The sequence below is a fragment of the Nannobrachium achirus genome, assembly GCF_963921795.1.
Source record: "Nannobrachium achirus genome assembly, chromosome: 4".
NCBI classification, from domain to species: domain Eukaryota; kingdom Metazoa; phylum Chordata; class Actinopteri; order Myctophiformes; family Myctophidae; genus Nannobrachium; species Nannobrachium achirus.
Genome location: NC_137813.1, coordinates 38,986,191 through 39,009,790, shown reverse-complemented (window position 1 = coordinate 39,009,790; position 23,600 = coordinate 38,986,191). Strand labels below are relative to the sequence as shown.

General features: G+C 46.8%; 1 protein-coding gene across 1 annotated transcript in view; it reads left to right on the top strand.

Moving 5' to 3' along the window:
- arhgap23a (Rho GTPase activating protein 23a) overlaps window positions 1-23,600 on the top strand; it is a gene marked incomplete at its 5' end in the record, with an annotated part of 46,021 nt that overhangs the window by 18,463 nt on the left and 3,958 nt on the right. Inside the window, 16 exons of the mRNA XM_080723743.1 lie at window positions 1,249-2,899; window positions 7,586-7,741; window positions 8,695-8,806; window positions 9,007-9,046; window positions 9,162-9,299; window positions 10,018-10,326; window positions 10,578-10,639; window positions 10,757-10,875; window positions 12,419-12,537; window positions 12,661-12,813; window positions 13,011-13,089; window positions 13,184-13,257; window positions 13,605-13,694; window positions 21,706-21,831; window positions 21,961-22,002; window positions 23,460-23,553. Coding sequence (XP_080579869.1) covers window positions 1,249-2,899; window positions 7,586-7,741; window positions 8,695-8,806; window positions 9,007-9,046; window positions 9,162-9,299; window positions 10,018-10,326; window positions 10,578-10,639; window positions 10,757-10,875; window positions 12,419-12,537; window positions 12,661-12,813; window positions 13,011-13,089; window positions 13,184-13,257; window positions 13,605-13,694; window positions 21,706-21,831; window positions 21,961-22,002; window positions 23,460-23,553 — 3,364 coding nt within the window. The remainder of the gene's footprint in view (window positions 1-1,248; window positions 2,900-7,585; window positions 7,742-8,694; window positions 8,807-9,006; window positions 9,047-9,161; window positions 9,300-10,017; window positions 10,327-10,577; window positions 10,640-10,756; window positions 10,876-12,418; window positions 12,538-12,660; window positions 12,814-13,010; window positions 13,090-13,183; window positions 13,258-13,604; window positions 13,695-21,705; window positions 21,832-21,960; window positions 22,003-23,459; window positions 23,554-23,600) is intronic.

Genomic DNA, 23,600 nt, shown 5'->3' with positions numbered 1-23,600 from the left:
GGAGAGAGAGAGAGAGAGAAAAACAAAAAGAAGAGGTTTGAAGAGATAGCAAAGGACCGGAGGAAGAGAAAGAGACGGACGCAGGAGATCAAGTGTACATGAGGGAGAGGGAGAGAGGGGAGCGAGCGGGAGTGCTGGACCACGACAGCGTGGAGTGTTGGAAGGTGAACATTGTTTTTGAGGAGACCTCTCCTCTCCTGTCCTGCCCTCTGCCTGTTCCTCTGTGTCTGTTTGTGGCTCCAAATGTATTGCTCAGTCTGAGAAAAGCTTCCTGATTCTATTGGGACAGTCTAGAGATCACTTGGGTAAATCACGAATCCTTCTCGTCTGGTCTCGGTTATTTGTTTTGTGTATGTATTCGTTCATGTGTTAGTGATGCTGATGAATTGCTAGCTAGTTACTTTGTGTATTCACGGACTAGGATATTTTAAGTCGTAGTTGTTGTGTGCGACTGCAGACGGTCTTTCTTGTTTAGTATACACAGTGGGTAAAGCGATTTGTAAAATCGTGCTATTTAATTCCATAAAAGGTCATGTTTATAGTGTCAAACTAAGATGATATGTACAGTATGTAGGGCGTTGCAGTGAACATACAGCACATACAGTAGCGCCTACAGCTGGGTTTCGTGTAGTGCTGTGGCTTTCACTTAAGGCAGTTGCTTGTTCATGTAGTTTGCTAGCAACTAGCGAGCTGTTTGTTTTGGGAGCTGATCATGCCCTAGGGACAAACTGTGGCATAGTGGCTGGGCTGAGGGAGACCATTCCACTGTAAGGCATGCTGTGTATTGTTGTGCAGTGTGTGAAGCTGTTACAGTGTTATGGTGTGGTCCTGTGTTGTTATTGTTGTTGATCTAGCTCAGTGGTTCTCAAACACTTTCATGTCAAGGACCCCTAAATTGATATGTGGCCCTGAACCCGCATCTGAAAAGATTTTGTGCCTGTTATTCTTTATTTATTATTCCAATCTTTTCATGATTATTGAATAAAAGCTGCTCTACAAGCTCACAACGCGTTGCATTGTGGTGCGTTGCGAGCTTGTAGATCGGCTATTTTTCAAATAGCTGAAGTATAAAATGGGATTCAAATGGTTAAACTGATTTTGATGCTGTATCAGTTAATTTAGCTGGAGAGACCCCATAGAACCCCATCAAGGACCACTGAGCAAGCAACTGATCTTAAGACTGACCCTTCACTGCCACCCTGTCATCATGACAATGTCTCACATCTCTCCCCCTCTTGTGTCCCCCAGGCATACTCCCAGGATGCCTACCTAAAGGGCAACGAGCCTTACGCAGGGGGAGCCCAGAACCTCCCAGTGCCGCCTCCCCTCTGCTATCCACGTAACAAATCCCAGCCCCCTGCTGGAGCCCCCACCGCTGTCCCCATGGGCCAGAACCAGCTGGATAACTGGAGTCGCTGGCCAGGGTCCTCCAGCCCCTCTTCACCCCTGGACAACCGATCCACTGTGGGCAGCCCAGCCAGTTGGCAGGAGGGGCGGGCAGGGGAGCCCGGGGGTGTGGGTCACAGCAGCCCCGCCCACCGCACAGAGGAGATCCAGTATGGAATGACCAGCCAGCAGCCTCAGGGCCAGACCAGGGGTCGCTCCTATTCCTCCTCTTCCTCCTCGGGGGGACCTCTGTCCAGCCCTCTCCAGGTCCACTACCCCAACCACAACACTGCCAGCTCTTCCCAGGTCCAGCCACGGAAGTCGAGCCAGGCCTGGACCAGCCCGCCCCTGCCTCAGTTCAGCCACAGCCGTGGTGAGCGCTGCCAGCAGGCCCTCTCTGATTGGTACTACAGCCAGATACCTGAGCGCTCAGGACGCAACAGCATGCAGACACGTCACCGCAGCTACTCTCAGGACCGGCTCAGCGAGATGAGGAGGCACCAGCAGCGCTCAGGAGGCTTCCCGCACAGTGCCTCCCAGGACACTCTGCTGCTACTGCAGCAGCAGTCACAAGCAGGGCCTCACGGAGACCCATATTGGACCTACGGGGAATGGGATGCCGATCCGGCCAGAGGCCACCCGGCCTCCGGCTACGCCCGAACGCGCTCGGAGAACCTGCTGGCCCAGTACGACCTCTACGGACGGTCGCTGGAGACGCTGGACCGGACACAAGCTGCGCTTGTCTCGCCCACCTTCGATAGGCAAGCCTGGCTCCAGCAGGCCCCTCAACCGCCCCCCAGGACAGAAGCTTACCACTGGCAGGGCAGCCACTATGGCGTATCGCAGGCACCCCCTGTGTCCCGACATACGCAGTCTCATCATAAGCCCCACCCCCAGACCTCCTACACACAGCCCCAGCCCCAACAGCCCAGCTCTCAGAGCAGGCGGCTGCCCACTGGGCAGAGCATGGACGACCAGCCGGTGGGCTACCGCAGCTACAGCCCCTCCTTCTACCGCAAGACAGGCCGCATCATGCAGCAGGCCCATTCTTTCAGGGACCCTTCCTATTCTGGCCCGCACCTCAACTGGAACCTGACCCCTAAAACCAGTCCGCCTGAGGTAGCTCCTGCCCCCCTCAACACCTCTAGCGCCTCCCCCCTGACCTCTGTCACACCTGAACCCCAGGACAGAGCATACAGGCCCACCAACCACGAGAGGGAAAGAGGCGCAGGGGAGGGACAGTCGGAGGTGGTGGTGGCGGCGGTGGCGGCACAGACTCAGGAGGTGGTCCTGAGACAGAAGCCTCCCACGGGGCGGAGGAATGTCCATGGCATGCGCCACCCCCACTATGCGCTGGCTGTGGATGACCTAGACCCGCCCGTGTTTCCCTCGGAACCCCAGGACTCAGCACCGGTCCCTCAGTCTACAGGAGACAGTGCTTTGCGTAAACCAAACGGAAACCTAGCCCCTTTGTCCACAGAGGATGACTCACTGGCATCCATACCCTTCATAGGTAAGCATGAAGCTTCCAAGATCCCCTCCTTCACATCCCTTCTCCATCCACACTTTAATCCTTCTTTGAAACCCCGAGCAGACCTTCACATTTAATTCTCCATGATCTTTGATGCAATCTATTTTTGATCATGTACGATAGGTTAAGACACAACAGGCTCTGTGCATAACTGTAGTTCCAGGTCTCCAGACGGTGGCATTCCCCTTTTCTGTTCCTTTTCCTTCTCGTTTGATTGATTGCCGCTTAGCCAATCAAACAGAGCTATGGGTAAATTAACTGGAAACATGAAACGGGTACATGCCACCATCTGAGAACCTGGAACTAGTTATGCACAGAGTCTATTTATGGGAGTCTTCTTGAATGAGGAGGCCGACTGCCCTTCATTTCCTCTTTGTCTACATCGCTGTGTGTCATCTTTCTGGATATGATTTGTTTGGTAATACTAGTACTTCCCACAGTCAAGTAGACAGGTTGGTTTGATTGTATTTTATCTAGGAATTAACTGTCCTCTACAGATCACAGATCACCCTCTATCACTTGCCTTACCCAGGAAATGAGAGGAAGTCGTGTGTGTGTGTGTGTGTGTGTGTGTGCGTGTGCGTGTGCGTGTGCGTGTGCGTGCGTGCGTGCGTGCGTGCGTGCGTGCGTGCGTGTGTGTGAGATAGTTAGAACTGTTGTTATAGAACTTTACTGGATTATAACATAATTGCTGTTGTGCACCTGCCTGTCAGTATCTCTTTCATTTTCTAAATGTCCATGTAAATGTCATCAATGTGTCGGTCAAGGGATTCAATGAAATCAGAATTAAATTGACACACAATTAACCCAATCCTAATGGCAGGAGGCAAAACCATGGGTTTGACACTGATCTTGCTATGATAATATGGCTTAGGCCTGTGTGATCGCCTTTTGTACACAACGTGTGTATCGAGGCTTTTTGTAACAGTATGTACAGTATGCTGTGCTGTTCATGTTGGTGTCAGCTGGAGGTAAACGTGGTCATGTCCCAGCTTGTTCCTCTCACATTCTGTGGAGGTTAGAAGAAGAAGAATCTTCAGAAAGGCCAGTCACTAACTCTGTATGGACAGCAACCATTAGTCCCAGACTCCCAGTCAAACCAAAGCTAAACCAAGACAGTCAGTTTGGCAGAATAATGTTCCAGTGGTCAACGTTATGCCCTGCTGATTCCAATCAGCTGACATGGCGGCTTCGGCACATCTTGAAATGATCACGTAGATAGATATACTGTAGGAGTTAAGCTTAATTTATACTTTGTATGAATAAAATGACGTGTGACGCAGACTCAAACAGATCCACAGACAAAGTATAAATTTGCCTCTAGGCAAATGAGCCTTTGGGCTGTGTGTGCCACATAGGGATGGGACGATAAGCGATATTATCGTATATCGTGATGAAAAACACTCACGATAATCGTATCGTGGAGATTTAATTTCATCATGCACTGGGTTCAATTCAGCTTTTATTTGCTTAGCTGCATATCCAGTACCACTTAAACCCTGTAGAATTGGTAAAAGGTACAGTCTTTTTTTTACTATCAAATGTCTTTGCAAAAAAATAGCAAGTTCTAGTTCTAGTTCTAGTTCAAGTTCTTGTAGATCTGCTATTTTTTGGCAAATGTTCCGTCCGAGGATAATGGATTTTGATCATCGCGATAATATCGTAAACCGCAATTTATTTTGTCACAATAATCGTGATATGACATTTTCATATCGTCCCATCCCTAGTACCACATAACATGGAAGACGAGTGAGAAAGACATGTGAAGAGAGAATTCAACGTATCGGCACACTAACATTCTTGCCTTCCTACCTTCACTGAATGAACAGAAACTAGGCAGTCAGAGCGACAGGCTGAGACACGTTTAATGGCCACATATTGAAACTAGGCTAGCTTCTCCCCGTAGACTCTTTCTCTCCTTATCTCTCTGACAGAGTTCCTGATATGATCTGGGCCTGCTCTGGGGGGGGGGGGGGGGGGGGATTTATTAGGCTGTTGTTCTGATTCCGAAGCTACTGTGTGTCAGCACACTTCAAACACAAATGCACTATTTGATGGACATGATTTCTTGTTCTCTTTAGATATATTTGCTTTGTATTTACAACAGCACCCTCCCTCTGTGATCAATTATTTAGTTAGAGCTAGAGCACATACTGTATGAAGTGAATCCAATGAGGGCAGTTGAGCAGCAGGCAACAGATCAAATATGTTTTTCCTTTCCTTTGCACTGCATGAAATCCTTCTCTAACCCCTCGTATTCCTTCGGCGCGAATCAAACTTGGCAGCTTATACAGAAGATTGTGTACTACTTTTTGGTGGGAGAACGGTAGGGATCCTCTTATGCCTGACTGCGGTGCCGCACACCACAAATAGCCGATCTACAACGCATTGTGAGCTTCTAAATCGTCTTATTTTCGGTGTGCGATACTGGCGCACTACAAAGTATAACTTACACTCAACTCTTTCCCCATCCAGCCTCAGGCATGGCAGCATGCATTGCTTGCCCCCCTCAATGCCACTATTGTGCTCCTGTGGGAATTAGAGTGGGGGTGTCCACTACTGTCTTTACTAGCTGGACCCTCCACACAACAGGCACAGTCAGCAAGACCATCGCCAAGGCCCACTTTATGTTCTGAAAGACATCTGTCTGTCTGCCAAGGTCTCTCTTCCCCTCTAGTCTTGTTTTAGGTTTGTGTGTTTCTTTCTCTCTTACTCTGTCTCTCTGTCTGTCTCTCTCTGACCAGTGAGGTCATGGCATCTGATATAGTGAAGGGGAAGTGAATAACAGCCCACTGTAGTATATAGCTCTCTCCTATGCAGGCCTGTCTGTGTCTCGTGGCTGTGAGCTCACGCTCTGGGCTCCTCTGACTCCGTTAATGATGGCCTTTGTTAAACCCGCAGCTCGGCTATTTCTGGGCCCTGCTGTAAACAGGCAGATTTCACATCCCAGATTGGGAATGTTTCCTGCATATGCCTCCTCTCCTACCCTCATAACACGCTAGTATGCACGCACGCATGCACAACAGAGAAAGTAGCCGAAGCTGTTAGAAAGACGGGGGTGGGAGGTGGAGGAAAGCCGTAGAGGCAGGTGGGGAGAATGGAGAAGTTGGAATGCAGAGGGATACATGGAATCTATTGGACAATGCATACGGTACGGGCGGAGAGGCTTGACACAACGAAGAGAGAAGAAAGAATGTAACAAAATCAGCCGAACTGGAATGAAAACGGCACAGTGAAATAAGAAACCGTAATGTAATGTGGATTTTCATTCAGTTTACTTACAGTACACTGACTGACAGTCTGTGGGGGAAGCCTTGGAATTGAGTGAGCCAGCCAGAATCCCTGCCTGGAGCCTCATAAAGAGTGAAGCTCTGCTGCCCTCTGTTGGTTCAGTGACAGAACAAACCAAGGGCCTCCCGCCTGCAGCCTTCTGTCAGGCAGACGTTTAAAATGTCACTGTGAATCCTGTTTCTCCGCGCTCTATGCAGATATCGTGCTGGTCTCTGACTCTAATCCTCGCTGTCAGTCAGGAAGTAGGTTTGTGTGCACACAACGGTTTCATATCCCCCTACTTCAGTTGCAAGGGTGAAACATCAATATAAATTTGGAACCCTTTTTATGTCTTAGTGCGACAAAGTCAAAACACTTTGTTCAGAACATAGAAAATGCAATATAGTATTTGTACTCTCACAAATATTAATTATTGTTGTTGGAGGATCAAATGCTTTTACACATCCTCCCAAAGTGCACATCACCCATTTTATAAAGAACTGAAACTTGGTGCTCATGAACGTACCTGTCACAAATCTCCCTTTGTTCTCATTCAAAGACTGCTTATGGCGACAGGAGATGCAGGTACTACATTCTTTGAAGAATATCTTTCATATTACGATCTGTGATTTGTAAGCTTGGCAGATTTTTGTTTGGGTTTTTCCATTTCCCAAAGTCGGCTACACGCAGCTCATCATGTTTTCTGTGGGTTTGCAAATGACTGCCGATGCTTGTGTTTGCTGGCTGCATCATCTATGTACTTCCCACTCTGGTGCTTGAGATAAAAGAATTACGTATGTATAGTTTTATGACTGTGTGTACAGTATGTGTGTCCATCATGTGGGTTGCCAGACATGTTTTGTATGAACTTTATGGATCATCTTGAAAATGGGAAGGTGGATGCATCGTCTTATTCTTCTCAGGAGGATATTATGAAATGTCTGAAGCTCAAGACGGAGTTCCAGCCGTTCCTTGTCAGCCTGATTCCATTTAATCCTCCTCCTTCATCTGAAGCCTAATTTATACTTGGTCTCAGAGCACCATGTTGCTCGCTTTCTTGTGACAAAGTATACATTTGGGTTAGCTCTCCTACTCTTTCCAATACCCTCCTCTTCCTCTCTACGACTTTCCTCTTAAAGCCTGATTTATACTTAGTCGCCGACCGGTGTCGCGCACCAAAAAATAGCAGATCTTCAAGCTCACAACATGCTTGTAAGCTTGTAGATCGGCATTTCTTTTGGTGAGCAACACGACGTGCAGCCAAGCATAAATCTGGCGTAACCTTTCTAACACCTGCTCCTGGTCCTCCATTTCCTTTCCTTTTTCCCTTTCCTCTCCTCCTTTCCACCCTGTTTTTTAACCCTTCCTCCGCCCCTCCGCCCCCCCTTCCCTTAACAGATGAGCCGACTAGCCCCGGTGCTGACCTGCGTGCCCGCCACGTACCCGCGTCCTCCGTGGTGTCCAGTGGCATGAGCTCGGCGCCCGCAGTGGTCACCAGCCCCGCCTCCCCTACCTTCACCTTCCCCCTCACAAGGCTCTTCTCACACGACTGCAGTGAGTGACCCCGCCCTCCTCGCTCGGGGCCGGTCCATCCTCCGTTCTCTCTCGCCCTCTCGCTCTGCATGCCGTTATGCCAGGAAGGACATCTGATCGGTGGCAGTTGAACTGTGATAAAACTCCTCCCTCGGGTTGCCCTTCAGTGAATGGGGAAATTGTGCATGATGGGAATGTCAGACTTATAATCTATGGCAGTGTTTCTCAAACTTTCAAATATCAAGGTCTCCCCTTAACTCTGACAGTGTACAAATGGAACCTAACGGGTTCATTTGGTTCCATTTGTACACTGTCAGAGTTACAGACTTGTATGGGTCAATTTAAACCCCGCTAAGGGAACCCATAGAGTCCCTGGAATCCACTTTGAGAACCACTGATCTATGGTGATGCTGTGGTTCTTATAACAAGAAGTCATATGGACTTGAAATGTAGTCCCAAGTTTCACTCAGGTTTACGCCTGTCTTTGAGCCCCTCTAATTTGCATGCCTAACGTGAAGGATATCAGTACGACGAGGGTCAGATTGTGCATGCTTTTGTCATCGTAATAGCAGTCAGTCTTTAACAGTGCATGTCATGACAGCCCAACGGTCTCAGACAGATCCCTAAAATGCATGCGGTTGTCTGTCTTTTGAGAGTCCGTCCACCTGCATGCCACTGGTTGTGCCAAGTGACCAGCAAGGATTGGATACATCCCACATTGCCAGTCTATCTATCCACCCTCCATCCAGACCACCTCACCCTTTTACCCACCTCCAACCCTCCATTCCTCCTCCCACTAACCCCTCTCTTAATCCAACACAGATTCATTCTGGCGATTGGCATTACTTCAACATTCTTTTGCTCTTTCTGTCTTTTTTTTTCTCCTCGTTCTTTTTTTTTCTTCTCTCTCCATTTCGCTGTCCTCTCTCTCTCTGTCTGTCTCTCTCTTCACTCATTCATCTGTTGCTGAGCAGGCAGTATTAAATCCAGTCGACGTTCCTCCTATCTTCTAGCCATCACCACGGAGCGCTCCAAGTCGTGTGACGAAGGACTCAACAGCTTTAGAGAAGAGGGGCGTGTCTTCTCGTGAGTACACTGGGACCAAGAGACTGGCCTCGTTCGTTAATGACGTTTGTTCATGTTTCCATTTATTTAGGCTACCTTTCATGTTGTTATTTTACATTGTCAGTTTACTATTGCGATGTGGGCAATAATAAACCTAAATGTTGTAACATAGCATAAGGCACACAGATGATCAACACCTTTGTTGTTGTCGTCCACTACAGGAGGCTACCAAAGAGGGTCAAGAGCTTCTTCACAGATGGGGTACATTCCTTTTCATGCCTTCCTGTTCTATGTGTCTATTATAGTATACATTCAAAGCATATAGCTGAATGTTACATGTGAACTTTATATCCTGATACACTGGTCTGTGTTGCAGTCTCTGGACAACCTTGGGACAGCAGAGGAGGTGCGATCCAAACGCCACTCCACCTCAGAGCTGGGGAGCATCACCTACAGTGACGTACGACGAGAGGGATGGTTGCACTACAAGCAAATCCTCACAGAGAAGGGCAAGGTGGGCAGATAAAGGAAATGTGCAGGACAGTTTTTTTGGAATTTTCATGGATTATCCCCAGAGTATGACATTTTAAAGGGCCCTACAGATGAGCAGCGGTTGCCGCGGGGTCTCCCGCTAGGATCAGCGGCGGCCGCGCCGCATTGATACACAAACACACTGGCTCAGCGAGTAAACGCTGCGCGGTATTTCACAAAGATGAACACAATCCATCTCTCGCCATCCGCGTGCGCATGCACGAACGAGCACGCTCGCGGGGATTTCACGGGACTGCGCCCGCTCGCCTCGCTGCCTCTAAACTTATTCCGTGGCCGAAATAGCTGCCCGTCTCCCATTGAAAATGAATTACAAGGAGGCGGTGACCGCGTACCGCCTGGAACCCCCTTAACAGATATTATATTCCAGCCACTGACTCACCATTTCTAGAGTCACAAGTAAGAACCATCGTGATGCTGCTTTTAGCTCTTATAGCACCAGACTGTGAACCAGCCTGTCCGGGTGAACTGAGACTAGCTGAATCACTGGATATTTTTAAATGAAAGCTTAAAACTCAAATTTTTAACTTTGCATTTAGCCCTTTTTAACAACTTTTATTTTAGTACTGTGCCATTTCATGCTGTGTGACTGTGAAGTGTCCTTTCGGACAGTCACACATCTAAAACGACACATACTGTAAATAAGTGTTGATTTGACTTTGCCCTCTGTTTGTCATTTACAGAAGGTGGGCAGTGGCATGCGTCCATGGAAGCGTGTCTTCTCTGTGCTGCGGTCGCATTCGCTCTTCCTCTACAAGGACAAGCGAGAGGCTGTCCTTCGTGGGCACATTTTAGGTGGCGGTGGTGAGGACGAACAACCAATCAGCATCCGCGGCTGCCTGGTGGACATAGCGTACAGTGAGACCAAGCGTAAACATGCACTGCGCCTGACCACCCAGGACTTCTGTGAGTACCTGCTGCAGGCAGAGGACAGGGAGGACATGCTGGACTGGATCAAAGTCATCAGAGAGAACAGCAAGACAGACAACGAGGTCTGTGGACACAGCTTTTCCTGTCGCCTTTCAGACATATTCTTTTTCCTTCGTGTAATGCATATTGTTTAACCACATTTACCCTCACATCCCTATTTTGGGCATGTCTTTATAGGCGAAAACATTTTTTCCGGAGTACTATGCGATGTGAGCTTAAGTAGAGATCGGCTAGTTTCTAATAACTTAAGGGTTTAAGTGGTTGTTGAAAAATGTGCCATGTTATGATGCTGATGTTTGTGTGTTTGTTGCAGGAGCTTGGCTTCTCCAGGCAGGCACTGATTAGCAAGAAACTGAACGACTACAGAAAACAGAGGTGCCAATCTTAACTTCCGCTTATATTAAATACAACGCAGCTATTGTTGCCACGGTCTAGATGTGTGTAACGGCTGGCATTGTGTATCTAACTCTGCGTCTGTGTCTGCTCCTGCAGTCCTACGGGCAACAAGCCTGACTCCTCTCCCAAGACGTCCCGGATGAAGCCTCCCTTCCTGCTGGCCAAGATGGAGAGTGCTGCCGGGGCACCACGCTCCCCCAAGTCTGAGGGAAAAGGTAAATGTTTTCTTCTAAACAATATTTTTATTGTGGGAAAAGGTAAATGTCACTGTTACTGTATACCTAGAGCAGGGGTCTTCAACATTTTCAGGCCAAGGACCCCTTAATTGAGAGAGAGATGAAGCAGGGACCCCCACTACATATCAGATAAAACTGTGTTGCAGATGTTCATCGATTTCTTATATAGCTTAGACTCGTTTGACAGCACAGTATCATCTGTGTAGGTTGGATTAATGTGTATTGTCATACATTTAACCACTGGAACTATCAATACCTACTAGTCTGCTCTTCTTTTTACACCAATCCTCTGTGCCAAAAAATAGCCAATCTACAAGCTCACAACGCCTCGCGCATGTTCCACTCAGAATAGGGATGCTAGGGTTCCAGTGATTAATGTAAGAAATCACACCCGTGTGAACTGAGCGGTGGTTTACCCACCTCATAGATCATGTGTACCGATTTTTGTGACATTTGAAGAAAATATGTAGGAAAAGGAGCAAAAAGTGTGTTTTGGAGAAAATTCAAGATGGCGGAAAATCTATCCTGGCGCAAATGGGCGTGGCCTATATGGGGAGATGCGTCTTGACCCAAGGAATCCAGGGAAAAAAGAATTTTAATTTTCCGATCTACGGTTCAAGAGTTACGGGGCAAAACGCAAAGTGGGCCGTTATAGCGCCACCATGAGGCCGAGTGATGTAATTATTTTTGGATTCATTCTTAAAATCATTATGAATCTCCTCTCCGAGGTTTGAAACTGTAGCTCCTATGGTTTACGAGAGAAAAATACTTGAAAGTGATTTCTTGCATTGTCCCATTATAAGTCAATGGGGACAATTAGTTTTTTGCCGATTACGTCGGCATGGTAAGGCGGATCGGAACGAAAGGTAATAGCACACCATTCCCGGCCGAGCCGCACATTTTGATGTATATATTGCGCGAGTGGCGTAAATGGTGCGGCACTAGTTACGCGCCGAAGTTTAGGCTACATACAGACAGACACGGACGGACGGACGGACGGACGGACGGAGACCCACACACACGGCCACGTATAGGAGCGTTGTGACCACCGCTCAAAAACATGATCCTATCACACAAAGATTTGGCGGATCCCCTGTAGTAACTCCGAGGATCCCCTAGGGGTCCCAGACCCCCTGTTGAAGATCCCTGTCCTAGAGACCGTCAAAATGGTAAATGGTACCTGGTGCATTTATATAGCGCCTTCATCTAATGCACTTTACAGATATTGTGCATTACATTCACCCATTCACACACACATTCATAACTCCGATGGTGGAGGAAACCATGCAAGGCACCAACCTGCTCACTGGGAGCAACTAGGGGTTTAGAGTCTTGCTCAAGGACTCTTTGACACTAACTCTGGGGGAGCCCGGGATCGAACAGAGGGAACCCTTCGGGACCCCTCTGTGTTCTAATGACAGCCTCTCTACCCGTGAGCCACTGCCGCCTCCCGGCCCTCAACTCTTGGTTGTAATGGTTTTAGCATGTACCTTGACTTCACACTGTCTCCCCCCCACCCCAGATGAGAGCAGCCCCCCAAAATCTCCATGGGGAATCAACATCATGAAGAAGTCTAAGAAGGCAGGGCCTAAGGCTTTTGGTGTGAGATTGGAGGATTGTCAACCCGGTGCTAATAACAAGGTGAGTCATAGCATCCTCTGCTGTAACCCTGCTATGAATGAACTTTCGACAGCGAAATACTGTGGGTGTAATTATGGTCCCGTGTCTCCTCTGTCTGACTCATGTCTGTCCCGCCTCTCCCAGTTCATTCCTATGATTGTGGAGATCTGCTGTGGTCTGGTGGAGGAGATGGGCCTAGAGTACACTGGCATTTACAGGGTCCCGGGCAACAACGCCATGGTGTCGGCTCTGCAGGATCAGCTCAACAAGGGTGTTGACATCAACCCCACGGAGGAGGTGAGAGACACGGGAAGACGACAACATGCACACAGGGCCATGTAAACAAGGCCAGGCTGAGGCTGAGCAAAACTGTAGTAGCGGGCGGGTGACGTAATGGAGTTTAATAATAGAGACACTGACATTGGTATGTTTGGGTGCAAGTGGGTGACATTCCTATCACTGACTCTATCCTCTGTTCTTTCCCTTGTCAACAGAAATGGCAGGACCTGAATGTGGTCAGCAGTTTGCTCAAGTCCTTTTTCCGCAAACTACCAGAACCCCTCTTTACTGATGGTGTGTGTGTGTAGCGTTATCAAAGAAAGGCAAAGGATTTACACTCTTGACACAATTCCGCTATCGCTTACGTGATCTATTTGTTTCTTTACAGATAAGTATAATGACTTTATAGATGCCAATCGGATGGACAGCGCATCGGAAAGGCTCAAAACCATGAAGAAACTGGTGTGTAATTCTGCCTTCTAGTTATGAATTCATATTTGTATTATTTCTTTCATTTCTGCTTCATTTCCATAGAAACATTGTGCATAGAGACGGGGTAGATGACATGCAGAAAAGCGGCTCGGGTCGGATTCGAATCCGGGCCAGCTGCAGAAAGGAATTGAGCCACATTTATGTGGTGCGCTCTTAGAATTTGAATTTTGAACAGGATAATTTCCCTTCCTACTCAAATATGGGCGTGTGTGTGTGTTTGTTTGTGTGCACACATGTGTTTACTGTATGTGTATGTAAGGGCAGTCTGACAGGTTCCTCAGGTTTCTCATTGTTAAAGACTTGTTTGTCTTTCATAGATCCGTGACCTCCCAGATCATTACTACCACACTCTGAAGTTTCTGGTGGAACATCTGAAGACAGTAGCCGACAACTCAGATAAGAATAAGGTGTTCAATCTTACTCTAACGTATTCTTTATTTCCACTCTCTGTGTATCACTGTACTTAGTCTGCTCTTTTTCCTCTCTACACCAAACCTCTTTGCTAAAAATAGACAATCTATTGTAGATCTGCTATTTTTGGCTAAAGTTATATGGACATGCTCTAAGGTTCAAGTCGTTAATATAAGAAAGGAGAAAAACAACTTTCTATCACTCAAAGATTTGGGGGACTCCCTGTAGTAACTCTGAGGACCCCCGTTGAAGACCCACGCTGTAGTTATTTAGTCACAAGCTCTTGCTAATACTTTTCATTGGTTAAATAGTTATTAATTCCACTTTTTGTAGTAGCATAAATAGCAGATCTATGCATTGTGAGCTTGTAGATTGGCTACTTTAGCGTGACACTCAAGTAAGGTATTAATCTATGAAACAGAAGAAAACTAAATTGAAATATGGAGATACAAGGTTTCTGCGTGACAGCGTCAATATGTTTAATGACCTGAGCAACCCACCTTTTATGCTCTGCCAGCATGTTTAGCCAATAATGATTCTGGAAATGTGGTGTTGTGAACATACAACAGTTCTACATTGTATGAAAGGTGTTATAGCTATAGAAAGATTACTATTATTGTAACTAGGGCTGCGACGGTTAATCAAACTAATCGATTGATTCGATTATTAAAAAACAATCTACAGTATTCTAATGATTTCCCTAAAATTATCAATTTATTTTAAATGGCAGATCTACAAGCCCAATGCATAGCGATGCGACATGTTGTTCAACGTAGCAGTCTAGAGCTTAAGTGGTTGAACATATGTGGGATTTATTTTGTGTCCCCGACTATTAGAAATAATTTCTAGGCTTGAGTGTGATATCACATAATGTTCAATTGTATACTAAATACCTGGGGATGCATGCACCCACACTACAGTATGTGCCGAGGGCAAAAATGGCAATGAACAGCTCAAATGTAATCAATTTCAGATCAATATATTGTACCAACCCACTGAGGATAAAAATGCATGGGAATGGCCACACAACTGTATAAAAGTGCCCATTCGCAGATTGGTTGTTATGTTACAGTTGCATGCTGAGAGTTCCTGTGGGTTGTTGTTGTTGACACAATGAGACCGTTTTGTAATTAAAGCTTGATTGATGTATATATTATACAGTATATTGGTGCATCAAGTCTATACCGGTATATGCGTACGTAGCCCAGCCTTGCTGGATTTAAATCAGTCCTTAGGGCAAATTCACACTGCGGTCGCGGGTACGCACTCGAGACCACCTGGCAGATGTTTTGATAGTGTGAAGGCTGCGTACTGTTCCCCGAAACGCATCACCGCACTGTACCTGAGACCGCCCCGGGAGGTAGTCTGGAGTCCGTTTGATGCATCCCCGGAAACGGTGTGCTGCAATGTGAAGCTATCGATCCAAAAACAAGGAAGTGGCGACGTTTATGCTACGATGAAAATAACAAGGATTGGTCCATGACATTACCATTAAGATACCAAGGAAGCACCAGTGACATTACTGTTATACAATGATTACAGATGACGCTACATTGTGATGTTTCACAGTCAGCACACACTGCTTTGGTTGTGTATTGTTGTTCTGTTACTATTACAACTCAAGATAACGTCAGGAACACAGTCAAACGTTAATATTCACTCTAAATTCTGACAAGAGACTCTTCTTCTGTGACATGATGTTCTATATCTACCAAAGCCCCATAGTCAACAACGCCACAAATACCATTACAGTTGAATGAAGTGTAGTCAGGCACGGAAGAATCTTGGCCAAAGTGAGTGCTGGTCAGGGGACCAATCAGCGGGGAACAGTACGAATCAATCGGACCGCAGTGTGAATCCGCCATAAATGTGCACAAATTACCGGTAGCCAGTTCTGTCTCTCCACTGGCATTCTCTCTGGTGTTGTGAATATAGCCCTGGGCCAAGGTACAGCATGTTACTATAAAGAGAACATAATAGGCTTCATGCACAGTAGCCATATTGACAAGAAATTGGTCTGCTTTTAGCATAGCAGAGACTTCCCAGTGAGCCAACATGCACAATACAGTAGCAGTTCTCTGACTCTGTTTGACCAGAATGAAACACAGTCAGTATCATTGGTAACACCTGTGAAGGAAGTAAGGAAGCCGCCCAATTTCTTGCCAATATGGCTGCTGTGCATGAAGCCCATTACACAGTTGGAAACACCTGCTGATCCATTAACTCTGCTACAGCTCATATGAGTCATTGCCCCCATCTCCATCCACAGCAGTCTTGAGTGAGAGTTTAAAAATATCTTCAAAACAGCTTGAATTTGGGAAAAGTGAAGAATGGGCTTTGGCATATGCAGGGAGTGAGAAAATCTATCTCAAATTGAACACGGCCATGGACCATTAATAGTCCATGGCTGTGTTCAATTTGAGATGGATTGGTCTGAGGAGAAAAATGCCTGAGGGCATTTTCACCCACAACAGATTCTTAATTGAGTGAGAGTTCACAAAAATGCTTATAGACAGCTTATATTTGGGATTGAATAAACGGTTTATTCACTCCCTTCATATGCCAGTGGTCATTGCCAGTGAGCAAGGTCAGATCGATTGCTGCTGAGGAGAAATATTGTTGAAGCCAGTTTCCTTATTTTATTGTAGGGTAGGATTGTAGTAGGATAGGATAGTAGGATGCTCATAATGAATATACATATACATTGACCATGAAGGCCGCAAGTTAAAGTGGCACTATGCAACCTTTTTAAATTAATAAAATGAAAATGTGTCCAATCTGTATGGTAGAATATGTTAATACAATATAACTTATACAATTGGGGTGGTTGTATTCTGTCTCCCTGCTCCTTACTTGAGACATTTAGCTCAAGGGAAATGTCTCAAGTAGACACAGAATCTGACACAAATTTGGAACTGATGGTCTAGATTCAATTAGACCATCATAGAAAACATATTTCAGGAGACGATCACTTGGGTTAAGATATACTTTATTGACCAGAATGAAGCAGAAAGCAAGCATCACACAACATGGCATATTGAGCACCCTACTATAGAGACAGCATAGAATCTAGGCCTATATCTAAGCGCATAGTATTGGCAGCCTACCTTAGCTCTACTATAAGACAGCCTAGAATCTATAGCCTAAGTTAGCATGGTTTGGCATGGGGTTCTGCCTCGGGCCATGGCTCGCTGAACCCACGATCCTCATGTTACCATGAGCATCGAGGGCATAATCTAATTACAGCGAGCCCTGGCCCGATACCCCCCAAAACTACAAACCCCCAAAGCACGCCAAAATCTCAGAATCCCATGCCAGTGCTAGCCAACTGCGAGGAAGGCAGCTCTGCTGTGACTCTAGCGATTAAATTATCATTACTGCGGGGCAACTATGAACTGCCTTTCCTGCTAACGCAAAAATAATAATTAAGCATATTAGCATCTGGCAGAGCGAATATTACTAAGGCAAAATACTAAGCAATGATATTGGCAGCTTGCCAAAACGCTATAAGTACTGCTGAAGCAATTTAATAATTAGGAATGTTAGCAGCTGGCAGACCGAACCAACGGTGAGGAAGGTGGTACTGCTGACTATAACGATATACTGCAATCTAACTGAAGCCATACTAAAACACCCTAGAGAAAGCGGGAGCAGCAACATGGACGTATATATATATAGACAGCAGAACCAGAAGCAGCGATGAAACCTTTAATTCAAATAACTACAGCGCCATACAGCTTCACATCCTACCTAACTAACACCCCAGCAACCACCTAGCTTTTGCATGATAGAATTTATAACTCGCAGCGATGATTGAAATATTGAAGCGTAATATTTATCGTGGCCCGCAACCTATCCGGGGCGCGAGCCCCGAGTAACGCAACAGAAGCAGCAAATAAAACCCTATGGAACAACCCTGCTAATAGTGCCTGCAGCACTATTAACATCAGCAGCAGAAGCGTTAACTGAAACGCGTCCAACTCCAGCTTGGAACCATTACGCTTCGGTCAGTCCTGTGTTGTGTGTGCTTGATAGCTTGGCGTGCAGGATCTTGAGTTAGCTGAGGGCACCAGAAGTGCTGGTGGTGTGGCTGCTCCGATCCGGAGAGAATGCAGAGTGAAGAGGGGCGGGCCGCAAATCTGGCAGCTCTCTCCGGGGGTCGTGTGACGAGGACGTCGGGCAGACGGCCCGGTGTTCAGCATGGACATGAAAGGACAGAAGGGAGAGTTAGTTCTGCGACTGACACTGGTGTACCTTCCCTGCTTAAACTGCGAGCTGCAATCTTCAGAGGCCATGTGCTAGTCGCATCTTAAGCCTGGCCTTGGTGACCGCATGTGCTTGCCGCAGAAATTACAATCTTAGCTTTAGCTGACCATAACAATGAAACCACGCCTAAGGACGCTGACTTTTAGGATCACAGAGAAATTTTCGCAGCCCCCGGAGCGCTCTGCTGCAGAGTCTGCTGCTGCACATATGAGAATCTCCACGAGATACCCGTCTTGACCTTTAAAGGCAAGCTATGCAAGCCTAGAGAGCGGCTAAAGCCCAACATTCAGTACAAGTAAGACGCTGCCATGTACTATGGTTGCCTATTATTAGCAAGCTTAGAGAGCGGCTGAACGCTCACAGAATCGAACAAGCGAATGCGTTGCTATTTACCTGCTAGAGTGTGGCTCCTCAGGGCATCTGGCTGAGCCCGAGGGCGCCCGGAGCGCCGCCGCTGAAGCTGCTCCACGCCCGGGGCACCGCTGCCGAAACTGCTCCGCTCCGCAAGGAATGCGGCGTGTAGAGAGATGGCGCGACGCCTTCACTCTGGCCCTGCTCCCTCAGTCTCGCGGCGAACCAGCATGCGTCATGGAACAGAGGGTCGTTGGGGCAGACATCGGGCGGACAGCCAGGTGTTTCAGCATGGAAATACAGGACGGAAAAGTGAGTTAGTTCTGCTGCAGAGTTTGCTGATGCACACATAAGAAACTCTACAACCCATCTCTTGACTTTTAAAGTCAAACCATACCAAAACGTGGCCCAACCGATATGCGTAAATTCCCCAGCTTAGAGCGACTGCACCCTGACAGAACTTAACAAGCAAATGCGCTGCTATTTACCTGCTAGAGTCTGGCTCCGCCGTGCTTCCAGGGCAGCCGTCGCTGGCGAGAAAACTGGCTCCCGCCGTTGGCGCTAGAACTGGCGTTCCTTTGCGGCGTGACGGCGGTGTGCCGCTCCCCCCGGAAGATGAGCCTGTGCCCTACGTGCCTCCGTCGTGGGCTCGCGGGCCGCCGGGAAGTCAGGAGGCTGGCGGGCCGGCTGTCCCAAGGCAGCAGCGGAAGCAGCTGTGGCCGTCGCAGCGATACCCTCCGTGGTGCCGACCGACTCCCGACTGGACTCCCAGCCGCACACAACATTAGACGAAGCTAGAAACATAACCTTCATGACATGATTAGTGGAACCTGCAGCTAAAGCTGCCATGATAACCTGCTGTCCTAGCCGTGGGCCTGCAGCCACGCCGGCCTGAAGCTGGAATAATAGACAGGATGAATAGCAACCAGCAAGTATTAGCTTTAGCATGAGCTGAAGGAAAACAGTACTGAAGCCAAGTGCAGCGGCTACGGAAACACCACTAGAACATACGGTGTGCTATGTGACCCAGTACTATAACCTTAGTTTGCAACAAATATTTGAGTTAAACCCCTTTAACTTCTGAAACACTGGTAGCAGCTTAACATGCAGTAGAAACACCCCGCAGCTGCCGTGCGACGCTGCAAAGACGACCTGCTGTAGCTGTCGCTATGCGTCGGCTTTAGCCCGAAGCTGAAAGATAGACCTGATGTTAGGGTTAGGAACCTGAAAAATAAACATAATGTTAGGTTAGGAACCTGAAGTTAAAACGTAGACCTGGTGTTAGCCGCGCCCTTATAGCCGCCGCAGCGAGACGCTGTTAAGAAAGTGATTTAGCTGGACCTGTGCCGCTTTAGCCTGGAGCTGCCATACTGGAGCAGTAATGACAACATGTTAGCAGAAAACACTCAACACCCTGGTAACAGCTTGACATGCAGTAGAAACAATAACTTGCTGGATTTTTATAGCATTTAGTATAGCAGTACCGCTGACAACTTAGAACTTATCAACTAAAAGCCTACGATGCGAGGAAAAGCTACAGCTGATGGATGCTGAAACTGAAAGAGAATGTTTAGCTGGATGGGAGGGAGGGAGGGTGGTCTATCGAGCATTTAGAGTAGACTACGATTCCCTGCATGCACTAGCGAGTTCAACTGGTGACGTCAGGACAGACAGGCACGACTGTGTTAGCGGAAGCAAAACAAGTTCGCACGTAAACTGTATAGCCTGCGGGTTTTCCTCCTCCCAGGAGCTCACACGGAAAACATCCTTAATAGGCTTCTCAAAGAGAGGCGATTACTGTTTTTAATAGTTCCTCCCGCGAGGGCTTCTACGCCACGGTAAATGGCAGCAGCCCTACTATGGTCCAAGAAGCGACAGGAACCATTTAGTAGCTGCTAAGGTATAGCAACTAGCACCTCATAAGCAGCAGCTGTTAAGACGGCCAGACAGTGCAAAAAGAGGAAAACATACACATAACCCGAGGCGAGGCAGAAGCAATATAGGCCCCATACTAACTAGATTAAGCACGCTGCGGGCGAAGCTTGCTACTAGCACGACGCCGAGGCTTGGCATGATAGAGAACTACATTTCCCACACGCAGCGCTTAGTATTTGCTGCCGAACGTCATGCCGTAAATCACCGCTTGACGTAACTCGGCTAGCTCGGGAGCTAGGTGAACTCTGCCGTTTACAGACACCTGCAACCTACAAACTAAATCCTCCTAGCGTGATTCATTACCTGCTACGGGGCTGTGTTTTCACGCGGGCCGCCGCTCTAATGGCTAGCACATTGATTTACCAGCTAACAGCATCCTTACCGAAATAGCCGGCTAGCAATAGCCACCAGCTAGCTCCTAGCTGACTATACATTAAACCTGTTGTTCCGCGCTAGCCGATACGGCCCGCGCCGTTGCAAAGTACTGACATGGTTATCGACAAACCCAACGACTGAGATTACTTTAACTCATGGTAGCCCAGTAAAGGCCCACCAGGGCACGAAATAAGTTAGCATTTAGCCCGTAGCCACAGCCAACTTCTATGATACTGAGTTTACCTTTAGCAACTTTAGCAAGCCTGTAACACCTTTAAAATAGCTTTAGCAACAAACTGAAAGTACAGAAATCAGCTAGGCACCAGCAACGATAGCAAGAAATCTGAACCTTGAAACAGCAGTTTAGAATTCAGCGATTACCAGAATAACAATCTCAAACTTCCCATACAACCTGGCCAAGAACACAGCTTCTTAGTTTGGCAGCTAAGTTTACAGTTTACAGTTTACAGTTTAGGCATTTAGCAGATGCTTTTAATCCAAAGCGACTTACAATAAGCAGATACAACATCGCAATAATAAACAAGATAATAGGTCAGTACATTAACAGCAATAACAATGTAAATGGATATCTATCTAGAGAAAAACACAATATAATCAAGTTCTAAAGAAACCTAACAAACAAATGTTAACTAGCTTCATGTATGGTCATTGAACATACATGAATTGAGCGATAGAAAAATAGCAGAAACAGACAGAAATACTCAGCCAAGTTAGGCACCCTCTCCAAGCGGTGGGCAGCAGCACAGCTACCTGCAAGCAACAAGTGTGGCACTTGTGTGTGTACTGCAGCATGGTAGCAAGCAGCAGTGCTATGCAACAAGACTGAGTCCCACCATCTGACTTCCCTAAGAACTATGGGTAAGGGGGGGGGCAGGACCTAGTGACCCACCCCCCTCCGCGCGCGCGCTCCCTTGGGACCGCCCCCTGAACTCGCTTTGATCCTTACGAATCGTCGCACTATGTGCTGCTTTTCGGATTTATTCAATGAATCAAAAATGAAATAATCTGCGCGGAAATAATGGATAGTTGCAGCCCTAATTGTAAGCGGTGTTCCTACAGATGGAGCCACGTAACCTGGCCCTGGTATTTGGACCCACCCTGATGAGGACATCTGAGGACAATATGACAGACATGGTCACACACATGCCTGATCGCTACAAGATAGTTGAGACCCTCATCCAACATGTAAGATCTACTGCACTCACCCACACATAAATATATTGATAAAGCAGTTACAAAGTTATTAATCTCTGTGAGGAATGTGCACCCTGTGTTTGTATTAAATGTTGTCACTGTCTCTTGTCATTTTTGTAGTGTACCTGGTTTTTCACTGACGAGCTGGACAAGGATGAAAAAGTAAGTTCCTTCATGTTTCCCTGGGTGGACAACCACAACATTTTAGACTAGTGCAGGGGTCTTCAACGTTTTCAGGTCAAGGACCCCTTAGTTGAGAGAGAGATGAAGCTTTTTTAGTTTCATTGTTTGACAGCACAATCAACAGTGTACTTTGGATTCGTGTTAATGTGTGTTTTCAGATATCTAACCACTTGAACCGTCAATACTCAATACTTAATAAACTTGACCGCAGCGTGAGGCGTTGTGACCTTGTAGATCTGCTATTTTTTGGCTAAAGTGCTCAGAATATGGACGCTAGGGTTCAAGTGGCTAATATAAAAAAGTGAAAAAAAGATTCACACAAAGATTTGGAGGACCCCCTGTAGTAATTCTGAGGACCCCCTGTTGAAGACCCCTGGACTAGAGTAATGAAAAAAAAGAAAAGAAAAATACTATTTAACTGTATGGTTTTCACTGTATTGCCTTGATTGCTGCCTTTCCTTACATAATTATATTTGTCAACATAACCTACTGTACAAAAAGCTGGGAAATAAATATCTTCTGTGTACAAGTACTATGTTCCACCATCTCTATCCAAAACCAGATAGAGCTCATATCCAGAAGCCACAGAACTCCATTGTTGTCCACAACACTGTTACAACACGGCTGTACTGTTGCTTTGGTGAACATAATTCATCACTGCCATAAACAGGGGCATTGTGTAATTGTATAATTTTCGTGTCAAGTATATAAATTCATGCCGGTTGCTTTTTCGATCTCCCTTTCAGAGAGTGTAAACAGAGTGTTAACAAAACAATGTGCTTGCTCAGGGATGAAGATTAAAAAGTAATTGCTGTCACTTCATAAAGTTGTTAAAGGAAAGATGACACAATGCCCTTGTTCATCACAATGACGAATTATGCTGACCAGTGTGGCTCTGACTGGTTTGAAACGTTAATTATTTTGTTAATTTTTGGCCAATAAAAGTTCTAAGACTTGTGGACATGAGCTTTAGGGTAGCCATAATTTCCAGTGCTCCTGGGGTCTGAAATCATGGCTACTGAGGACCACACATAATTATACACACGCACATGCATGTGGATGTACTGTATACAGGAAGGATAGGTGTTTTCATCAGCACTAGGGGACATGTAGGGACACAACGTTTTTGCACGCCTAGTGACAGCATGGCAGCATCTTTCAACGCCATGGTGGTTAGATATTAATGAGTGGAGCAGAACAGGACAAACATCTACAGTTTGTACATGTTGAAAACAAGTACAAAAATACTATTATTTCAATTGTGGTGAAAACTGGCACAATTTGGTAGTGAATTTAGGACAGATTTGACATTTCAGTGTTTACAGATTGGGATTAGTGATTAGTGTTGGTACTTGGGGAAACCTAACTTGAAAGGGAAACAGGCACAGATAAAGTGAGTGTGATGAATGACACTGACCTTGGGTTTGTCCACACAGACGCCAGTCGACACGGAGGACCTGCAGCCTGCCCCCAACATTGACCACCTGCTGTCCAACATCGGCAGGACTGCTCTGCTCGGGGAGGCTTCAGGTGAGCACCCAGCCAATCACAGTGTGCAACCGACCGCTGACCAAAAC